At 41.3% G+C, this 11,517-nt stretch overlaps 1 protein-coding gene across 1 annotated transcript in view; it reads right to left on the reverse strand.

Moving 5' to 3' along the window:
* The window catches only part of RAB11FIP2 (RAB11 family interacting protein 2), a 34,111-nt gene extending 24,080 nt beyond the window's left edge, over positions 1–10,031 (reverse strand). The window contains exon 1 of the mRNA XM_080401040.1: positions 9,530–10,031. Coding sequence (XP_080257166.1) covers positions 9,530–9,882 — 353 coding nt within the window. The 5' untranslated portion in view covers positions 9,883–10,031. The remainder of the gene's footprint in view (positions 1–9,529) is intronic.
* Positions 10,032–11,517: the final 1,486 nt, after the last annotated feature.

The raw sequence follows: 11,517 nt of genomic DNA on the forward strand, positions 1-11,517 counted from the left end.
TTAAAATATAATATGTTCATATATTTTCTTAAAAAAAATAAAAACACTACACAGCCATAACGAGCAAATCCTTGTTCAGACAGATAGATCTTGCCTGTGCAGAAAAAAATCCCAAACCAAAACCCACCCTGAAACTGAGAAAGTCCTCCCCATGACTCCTTTAGACAGACACTAAACATAAATATAAATAAGGCTTATGAGTGTTGTCAGGGGTTTAACAGGCAGAAAGGACCTCACTTTTTTGACATTCAGATTTAAGGGCTCCTTCTAAGACTGTAAAAAAAAAAACTATTCCCCTTCTGCCTCTTTCCCTTCCCTCACAGGTCTCAAACACTAATACTGCATGTCTGATAAGACTGCTGAATTTTCATGTTTCTACTTAGGAATTACCAAAACTTTAAACTGATGTATGACACTTGCTAACTTGTTTTAAAACAGTATAGAGACAGAAATTCTTAAGCTTTTGCTGTGTGGAAGAAAGCCTTTTCTTCTAAAAGTTACTTTCACCCAATTAGTGACATTCTTATCATGAATCAACAAGTGCTCTGTGTCACTACCAGTACTCACCTGCTAACTGTGTACCTCCACATGCTATTTTGACATTCACCAAGTCTGAAGGAGAGAATTCCAGCACACAGCTAATACATTGCCTTTGTAGCTTGCACATTTGTTTTCAAAGTAGACCTTGAAGAACTTGACACTAAAAATAAGTTAAGCTGGGAAAACAAAGAAAACTCTCCTTACCTTAGGAAGATAACAGAATGGCACAAGGGACTAGACCTCATACCTGCTGGGACCTGGTTCAATGCTACTAGTGATTCCAACAGAATTTAATCATAAACTCTTTACTCCAGCAAAATTCCTCTGGACTTCAGTGGAATATCTATTTGAATAACGATTGCTGGATCAAATCTTTGTAAAAAAGAAAGATATTTAATTTTCATATGCTTTTCAAGGAGGTTTCTTTGTTACCTTGGAGAGTTTATCTTGGTTTAGTTATAATGAAGGTTCCATATGCTTCAGCTCATAACAAGACAATATGAGAAGCAGACTCAAATCATGATTTTCTTCAAATTCAAAGGCAAATAATTACTTTTTTAAACAGATGAGAACGAATGCAGGCAATGCATTTGTGTGGAGCTGCACGTGAATGAGCAACTGAGTCTATAAATGTTTCTTATTAGAATCTGTTTCTACAACACATGGGCGTGAGCAACAAATAGGAAAAACAGTGCTGTATATAATAGAAAAAACAATTGGAAAATGAAGTCCGCTGTTTTCAGATAACAACGTTTGGGTACTAAAATATTAAATTCCACTATACCACTGCCAATTTAAAAAATTGTAATGTATTATAAAAGCCAATAAAACTTGCTATTTTGGTTTTGTTTACAGTACTTTTAGCCACAATAAATGCTCCATTTGTCAGGCTGCCATGAGCTTATTCTATAGAAAGCCTGTACAAAGTAGGAAAATAGCCAATAACATACATGAACAAAACAGGGTGGCTTTTATGAGAGCAGATGCCCTTTTATTTAATAACCAAATATTACATCCAGTCTTGCAGACAGTCTTTATTTAAACAGACCTTGTACAAAGTCTGGCAAATTTTCCCAACTTCAAAGGAAGCTCTATTGCCTTCTGAATCACATTCATACTTCTTGCTCTCACCTTCAAATGTTCTGTAGGACAACGACCCCCATGCACCCTCTAATTTTGAATTTTCCCCTATGGTTTCCATCAGAAATAACACTTGCTTCTTTTTATCATCTGTTTTTGAGTGTGCTAATGGGCTTTGCTTGTCTTGTACAGGTTTCTGATCATTTTTATTTTGTAAGTATTATATAAAATTGCCACTCTGTATGCTGACAATGTTTTTGAACACATCAAGAGAAGATCAACATTCAAGGTTGAATAGGAAAATTCTTGCTGACCAGTCAGCCCCGTAAAACTAAACCCTTCTCTCAAGAAATACGGCTATTTTCTAACCATGACAAAATTTTGGCCATGCCTCTATTAGGGGTGCAAAAAGCCAACTCCCTCATTTCTAAGAAAGACAATAACCATCTTCTGCATACTGTTAAGGTAAACTGTGTAGCGTTAGCAGTACTGAACCCTTTACCTTTATAAAGGTCTGACAGGAAGAGTGAAGGAAAAAAATCTGCATTTACTACAAATGAGCAAGTTACGAAAGTCTGGTCTGCCTATTCCATCTAAATAGCTAATCTACAAACATACTTAATGTTTTCAAAGCCATTTCTTCAACCGTTACTTTCCTCCCCTTTTTCTGTTTTCATTTTTTTCCCCATTAACTTGGCTTTCCAACTGACTTTTGCTTATCTGTACTATTCTAATTGCATCCTTTGTCCTGCATTCAACAAATATTTTGAAACCAGTATCTTGTTTCTCTTCGCCTAATAGCAGGAAGCCAATGTCATCATGTCTTACCCTCCATATCAGCCACAGAATTTGACAGTTCCAAGTCTTAGCCCTCTCTCTTCTTTGAAGAAGCATCACTCAACCCATTCTGTTCACGACGTGACATTGAGTAGAACAGATTGACAACATGGGTAAGAAAAACCCCTATGTAATTTTAATTACATTTTAATTATAGACTTAAAACTTTTAACAGCCTCCAAAATCACTGGGATAGTTGTCTACCAATTTCAACAGGAATTAGAAATCTTCTAGCCAGCACATTCAACTTGTGCATGACAGATGACCTTATGACTCCATCTTCTTGCCAGTGCTGAAGATGGAAAGCCTAAAGGAATTTTCCCACTCATTTTGCTGCCTCTCAAATACATCACTCTGCCAGTAAACATTTATTGAGCTGATCTGATTTTGCTTTGCTGAAATAATCAGATTGCATCTAAAGATTTCTGCACAATCTTGATTTTAATTCACAAATTTCTTTAGGAATTCTGTAAAAGGCCACATAATCACCACAGCATCCACAAGGCTTCTAACCTTGATTTTACAGGTAAAATCAGCATCCTAATCTGCTACGCAATTTTAGTCTGCCACACAGCAATGAGAATTTTCTACACCAGCAGGTACTTCTAAAAATACCCCTGTAGAAGAGCTTCAAAATCTCAGTGACAGAACATGTCCATCAGCTGTTGTGGGAAATAAGTGGTTCTTCATCTTAGATAACTATGGTCAAGCTAGATACACTGAAGAAACTTGCTTCACAAAATCCCATCAACATAAATGTCCACAGCAAATGGATAAAAAACAACATCCAAAGCCCAGAACTGTCTAACATTTTCATTAGTAGCAAATGCACTTTGAAAAATGCAGAAGTATGCTTTGTGATAAATCATTCAGACACCATACTGAAATACTGCCCCAAAAAGTCAGTAAGGAGGAAAATTAGGGCAAGGGGCTGACCACTGGCTACATCATATATGAGGGGAAATGAAGAAGAAAAGAAATTATTGATTAAAATAACTGATGACATTCTTGAATACTATTACCAACCAAAATGAGGTACACAAAGCAGAGTTTAAAAATAAATACTACAGAGTCACATTGTAATACCACAAAACATATGGGAACTTACACCTAGCACAACACCCATCCCAAGGGGTTAGCTAACATCAACTGGAATCAAAGTAATTAAAGTGGTCTTAGATTACTTACTATTTTGGCTAAAGACTATGTGTGACTACTTTTATTTTAGAAACAAAGTAATTGAAGGTAGGAGAATGAAGGCCAGTTATTTAAGTTGGGCGTGTGCGCAACCATGTGTGTGTGCACAGAAAATGGAGAAGTATTTCAATCCAGATGGTGCTCAGACTTTGACTCAGAAATACGACTTACTCAGAGGATGTGCTTGCATTTGTTGTCGAAATGTAAATGCTGGGTATATTACTAGATAATATGTAAATACTGCCATAATCTCATAAAGCTACAATTGGGCTCAACTTTTTCTTTTCCCCCATAACCATCTTTTTCTTCTGTTCCTCACTACCAACTTTCCTTCATTATTTTTTACCTTTACTGAGTGGTACCACAAAAGCAACAGCACAAATCCATATGGATCCTCTAGGCTGCTCATTATTTCTGCACCTTTAACAAACTTCTAAGTTACTACTCTTCCCACTTTTGACTAGAACGGAAGGAGTTTTTTCTTCTACTTTAGACACATTTTGATAATTGCTGTTACAGCCCGTCATTTCCAGTACTATTGAGTTTTATCACCTAAAATGCATTTTTCTGGTTCAAACTAAATTTAAGACTCAAAATTAGTACATAATATTTATGAAGTGTTACATTTTGTAGAATTATTTTTAAGAAGGCACTATTCATTAACAAGCACTGAGCCCATGACATACAATCTATTTACTAGTTGTTTGCCAATTCATAATTCCAGTTGTATTTAAAGCCACCTACACAAGTGCCTGCCTCTTGCTTATGCTGTTATGGATGAGAGAGGGGACAGAGCAGAGGCAGTCAAAGGCGGAACCTGTCCATATCCAAGAGGAAGGCTGCCAAGAAGGAATTCACATTAACTGGGAAGAAGTCACACAATTTTCGTATCTTTCAGGAAGCACAGCAGCACTGAAGAATTAGAGCTTACAACACAGGGGTATGGATCATGGTCAATCGTTAATTCTTTTTGTTTATTTGCTGAGCAGCTGTTTTTGACTATTTTATATGATCGATGCAAGCAGAGAAGTATCTTAGATAAGGGCAAGATTCCTTCACTGTATTATGTTTAAATAAGCATTTTTTACAACACTGCTGCAATTTGTGCCTGTGTTTGTTGATGTATTATAGAAATCAGGGAGAAGGAGAATTAAGTCACAAATAAAAGACATCTCCTCCAACAACATTTCTGTAAGAAAAAAATCATCTACCATCGCCTGCCCTCCTCAAATTTATAACATTCCAGACAAGTGCTGCATCTTAAATCAGCTGAACATACAATAAAATTAGCTCTCCAGGAAAGCTAATAAAGGAATGGACAATAAATAGACTGGAATTAGAGAACAACAAGGACAAAGCAAATGCTGATGAAATAAGTAACATCATGGAGAAAGCTAACGGAAACGTGTTCTTCTATTGCTGTGTTCATTTAGCACACAGGAGAAAAAAACCTAAGCAAAGTCATTACGAAAAACTACTGAAAAATACTTCAGTAAATTAAGAAAAGTCAGTAAATGAGTATTTTTTATTCTGTTATAATTCAAAAAGTTGTTTTGATGTTACACCTTGTCAGACTATCAGCAGGATTAAGGCAACTATGAATTGAAACTGAATTGAAATTATTACAAAAATGTATTTATGCTTTAAAACAACACAATAATTTACCATCATTTACATTTAAACTGCAAAAGCGAAAGAGGTATATTTATTCTGCAACAGCAGATCCCCAAAATTGTCGTGTATTTCTCAGGATGAATTACAAAAAAAACCCACATGATTATACTGCAAAAAATAAAAACCATGTTAGAAATCTATGATATAAAAAGTTATGCTAAATATACTTCAAATAAAGCAGTATCTCTCTAGCTTTTTGAACTGTTAAAAAAACTCCGTAAAAACTCTCCGCATCTGGAGCCTGGTTTTCAACTCTGGAGAAAAGAGCAGAAGTTAAAAGAGCCTGTCCATTTCCAACTACAGCAGAGATGCCAGAGACACAAATTTACAAAGTTAGCACAGTGTGATGGGCATTTTTGCACTAAGACAGAAAAAAAATGGACTACGATCCTACAGATGCTTTGGCTGAAGTCTCTGGAAGAGACCTAGTTATGGACCATCTGAGCCACATCTGGATCTAACCGTTCCAGGACTTCTCATTTTTAAGAATTCAAAAAAATGTCAGTTTCAGAAAGAAAGAGAAAGGAGACTGCATGATGGTACGTACAAAATTTTCATTATCAAATTTTAGTAAATATACTGCTTTATTTCATTAAGTCTTGTGCCAGAGGAAGTTTATTAGAACACAAGATGCGCAAATCCTATCATGAGGCCTCTGCCTGAAAACTTTACTGCAGAGAGTATTTTTCTTAAGATGTACAAGTAACAAAAAAAGCCATACAGAAAGGATTATTTTTCCCTAACATAATGTTTCTGAAGCTGCAGTAAATTTTTAAATTTATTTCTTCCAAATTGTAAATTATTAAATAAAAAAAAATACACAAAAAGCCAAATGTCACACACCCCACCGTCTTCCTAGGAATTCAAAATCAGCTGGTAGCCTTCACTTCTCATACCTCCTTACTAAAAAAGCACTAGGGAATTGCTGACAGGGTTCAGCATTGTGCAGAATATTAAATATCTTTTTTGCAATACCCTGGTGACTCTTGAGTCTGTCTCTTACAGCACCATATGTACAGCTGTGTTGGAAAGAGGAAGCTATTAAATATATTAAAAAGTAGAAATATTACCAATAGACACTTCATCAAATAACTGGATCCCATTCATCCCCAAACAAAGCAAGAAATGTTAAGGTTACATCAACATAAGAAAATAACTCTGGATTTAATAACACCACAAGCCTGTTGAACATATTTGAAAGTAAAAACATTGCTTAATAAAACAGATTAGTGTTTCTGAAACAATGAATATAGCTTTCAACCATCAGAATGCTTTGGTAATAAAGACATTGGACTTGGGTCTTGAAAGGCATTGGGTGTCTCAGTTCCCACACCATAGTCACGGCTAGAAGGTCTTTGGGTCCAAATATATTACCCTTATTTTACTGCCAACACAGGACTAGGAATATTAAGTATCAAAAAGGATTTAATAAAAGGAAAAAAAAAAAAAAAAAAGGAGTGTTTTGTTTGAGATCGCATTTGCAAATATATTCTTGAAAGTTTGTCCTCCTCCCTTTGTATGTACATACACATAAAAAAACCGCATCCACATCTCCAACTAACGCTTAAAGGAGACAGCAACGACATACCCACATTGCATGAAGGCACACAAGTAGACAACCACAATAACTTTTCAAAAGCATTTAAGCACTTAAGGACTCTGAATTATTTTTTCAAAACTGAGTTTCAAAAAGGAGATTTTCTAGGTTTCTAAGCACTAAAGACATGGCCAGGAAAATTGGACTTTTAGTAGCTCCTCTCTTGTAAGAATTTAAATCGGCATTAAGTGAATATGTGCTGCCAAAACTCCCACTAACCACCTATCTGGACTTTTACACTTATATAAGACTTTTACAAGTATGTCCGTTCAGCTCTAGAAGCCTAACACACATCAACTTTTAATAAGATTTGCATCTTAAATGCTCAAGTAACTTCTGAAAATAGGACTTAAGACTGTTTGTGTAAAAATTTCCCCACAGGCCCCCATCTTCCGCAGTACAGCTCGCAGGCAAAGCACAGCTTCCTCGGGAAGCCCTGATAATTTCAGCAGTGGTGGAGGGAAGCACCACTGCACGCTTCGCCAAAGTTCCTCTCTCATACTTCAGAGGAAAGCAATGGAAAAATAAACACCACCTATGAAGCCCTGCTAAATAGAACTTCATATGAAAATACTGAAGAGATCTCAATGTTTATTTAAGTAGCACAAGGACTACGTTAATTACCCCACTTACAAATTTTTGCAGTAATTTTGTAAGACTCCAATACTACTTTGCTAAAATTGGTGCAAAAGCATATGGTTCCTCAAAGAGAAAGAGGTGGTGTTACTCACAGTAATACATGAATAATTTACATTATTTCCTCCAGTTCCGGCATACACGTTTCTACCTAGATTTACAAAGTTCTTACAGTTAGTAGCATTTCTACTTCGTTCATTCACCTTTTTCCTGTAGAGCAGCTAGGTGTTTAAACCAAGGCAGCTGCTACTGACTTGCAAGATAATTACAACTGATGGTTAAAGAATATTTAAGATGCATGTCTAAAGAGCACTGAAACTTCCTGAATCAATGTAAATAGAAATTGGGATCCTAAGGCTACAGGCACTACCATGTATTGCATCAAGATAACTGGTTTGTCCTTAGAAAGGTAAGCAGTTAAAAAGTATAATACTTCAGACCATGAACACACAACAGATTCTGCATGGACATGTTCTCTCCTATTATACGGTTAATAAACATACTGTTTTGCAAAAAAAATAGTTTACAAAAAACCCCAAACACACACGCACACAAAACACCGAGGCGAAGACAGTTTTGACTTGTCTTTGGTGCTCCTTCAACCTCAGCCACTGCACATAGAAGCAGGACCAGGTTTTGAGATGGTCTGTGCAGAAACACTTGTCTGCCCAACAAGACCTGGCTGGTGTGGCTGTACTGGTTCCCACCTCCAGCTGCCTGCTGCGAGTCTGCTGGAGGTTCACGCCTCCCCAGCACAGTCAGCAGCAGACGAACGATGCCACCAGCCTCTTGGTCACTTTAGTCCAGCAAGTTAGCACAGACCCACCATTACTAAGGGAAAGAATATCAGACTTTAACAGCTGAGATTTGGGCACAGGAACCTTTCTACTCTACTGAACAGACACTAGAGGAAGAAAGGCACATGGGGCAGGGGCTTTTTAACCACTGCAGAAAGATTTGTCAGCGCTTATACATTATACAGCTGGCTTGGAGGTCTCCATGCTGTTCTTGGACTACTTCCGTGGGACAAGCATAGGTAAGACACACACAAATCACACAGTCACAGGCATGCCTGCAGTACACAGTACACCTACAGTTTATTCCCATACATTTTGGAGGATAAATTACACTGGTACCAGAAATCTTTGTGCAACCATGTCCAAACCAGAAATCATTTTTTTTTTCTGATTTAGTTGAAAAAACCCAGAGAGTTAGAAATATTTACAATTCAGCCTAATAAACTGCTGTGATGCTTATATTTTTTTTCCTTTGGGTTGTTCCCCCCCCAATATTCCAGTACCAGAATTTGCTGGCAAATGGCAATTTTATTTGACAAATGCTTACGTAGGTAATGACGGAGGCTACTACAACAGCAGAACTTTCAGTCTTCTCTGCCGAGGCCTCCTGTACAGAGCAGCCTGCGGGACTGCGGCCTAAGACTAATCAGGACCTGAACAGCACTGTGCTGTTGTGGTAAGCATTGACTAAGTCACAGTTCATTGACCATGAAAACATAAATATAAAATATTTTAAAATGCTTGGTTGCAGCAACAGAGGGAAAACATTTTTAAAGAGAATGACACCAGGCTTCGAGGGGGTCTGAGTCTCATACATGGTTCAAGCTGAGGAAGGAGCTGAATGGGGATATGTCCCTGAGCAGAACAAAGACAAATTTTTAGAAAAACAGATGTAATGAGTTCATGTTACACACAAGAATTTGTCAAAAAACGTTAATGTTATTGACAGTCCTTCCCCGTGCAGGGTGACCACTGTGATTACAGTAAACCTCCCTGGAAAAGGTCAGGCCACAATGACATATGTTAAGGGCTTTGAACACACCACAGAAGAGAGAAACATCCTAATTCCATTTCGAAGTATGCTGATAGTGAGGCTACTGCTTCCCACCCGCTCCAAGTATAAGTGTACAAGGAATGCAAATTATAGTGAAAAAAACCAACCACCACTTACTCTGTTTTCCGTCTTTCCTTGTCTTCAAATACATCATTCAGACTTATCGCCACCTGTCCCAAAAACTTGTCCAGCCCCACCAGCGACCTGTGCATGACAATCAGGTACAGGATGTATTTTTCTGGATTCTCCTGCATGAGTAATCCAGGGAGCTCAAAGGAGGCCTCTTCTTTCCAGACGGGATCCAGGGTCTTCTCAGCCACCGAGGTGGAGTACTTCTCCTTGCCCAGCTGTATGATGGTGTAGGCATCGTTGCTGCCATTTTTACCTTTTGGCTTCAGACCTTTGGCTTGAAGGACCGTAACTTGCACGTGAGTTGGGAACCACTTCTGGGCTTGCTCTGCCAACATCATCTTTGAAGATCGCGGCAGCAATAACAAACACCAAGCCTGCAAGTCGTCGAGCTGCGGTCTAAGGGCACTTAGGGCAGACACCTGCCAGGGGCTCAGCGCGGTCCTTCCTGCAGCGCTGCCCGCCGCGGGTGGCACTGCCCACCCCTCAGGTTCCCCCCTCCCCGCGCAGCCCTACCTGCGGCTCCATGGCTGGGGCTGCCGTCCCCCCCGCCGCACCACCGGCACTACTCCCCCTGCTCCCGGCCTGCCCCCGCCCGCCGGCCCCGCTCCCCTCCCGCCGCTGCCGCCGGCCCGGCTCCCCGCCGCCCCCAGGGCATCCCCCGGGCAGGGCCCCTCCGCCCGGCCCGGCCCGCAGCGCCGCGGCTCCCTCAGCGCGGCCCGGCCCGGCGCGGGCCCCGCAGGCCGCCTCCCTGCCCCGCACGCCTCGGTGCCTCAGGGCGGCGGGGCGGCGCGGGGTGTGGGCTCGCCGCCGCCCCGCTCCTCGCGGGGGTGTCGGGCCGGGCTGCCGCGGCCGGCGCGGCCGTCACGGCGCTGCCCTCCCTCCCGCCCGCCTCAGCCTCTCGCCGCGCTCCCCCCGCGCCGCCGCCCGGCCTGACGGGCCGGCTCCGCCGCTTCCGCCTTCCCCATGCTGCCAGCGGCGGCGGCCTCCGCGGCGGTCAGAGGGCAGAGGGCAGGGTTCGCCCCCTCCCCGCCGGGGCGGGCGGCCACCTCACTTTGCCGGTCACCCGGCGCTGGCGCTGCCGAGGGCACCGGCTCCCGCGCTTGGCGGGGCTGCCCGAGGGTAGGGGGGAGAGGCCGGGCCTCCCCCCCGAAATCCCCTCACGGGCAATTAGCTCATTTTTATTTGTAGAGGGGCGAGAGATCTCTACTGGAGCTGTGGAGAGGAGGCATCTCCTATGGACGCCTATTGTTGTTATTAGTATCGTCATTATTTTATGTTGTACCTGAGAGGGTGGCTGTAGACCCCCCACATCAAGCCCCCGCTTGGCCCATCCTGCTGCGAGCTGCTTTGGGAAATTATTTTCCACCTCATCCACCCGCCCGTGGCAATCCTGTTGGATTTCAATGAGAGGCTGAAAATAATTGTCAGGTGTTTTGTGGATACATAATTTTGTTGATGGTACACCTGGAGGCTTCGCATGTGTGTGTATGTGCACACCTGTAAGCAGAAGCGCAGGTATTAACTTCACCTCCACAAAAAACTAAAGGAAGCCCACGGGCAATGAGGGTTGCAAGGCTGGGTGTCCCACCCCCATGAACCATCACAGGCAGGGAAATCAGCAGCCAGGTCAGATAATACTGCATCCACCACAGCTCGTGGGTTAGTGAGCAACAAAAAGCTTGGGAGACCTTCTCTTGTACTGCTGAGGAAATTAAAGCTGGAGGCCATTAAATATCCTACTGCCCACAACACTTAATGCTGAGCAAGTTATTGTCCAGGGTCAGAGAAGGTTGGGGATCACCTGTCCATGCAGAATCATTAGTCTGATTCCCAGTTCATGTTACCTCTGCACACAAGTAACTACTTAAATGACCCCCTAAGACTGTGTGCTGCAATAATTAACACAGTGCCGGCACTTCTTTCTCACATCGTATCTGAATTTTGTTGACGTTGGAAAGTAGATGGTCTGGTTG

This window comes from Falco punctatus (genome assembly GCF_963210335.1).
Source record: "Falco punctatus genome assembly, chromosome: 9".
Classification (NCBI taxonomy): domain Eukaryota; kingdom Metazoa; phylum Chordata; class Aves; order Falconiformes; family Falconidae; genus Falco; species Falco punctatus.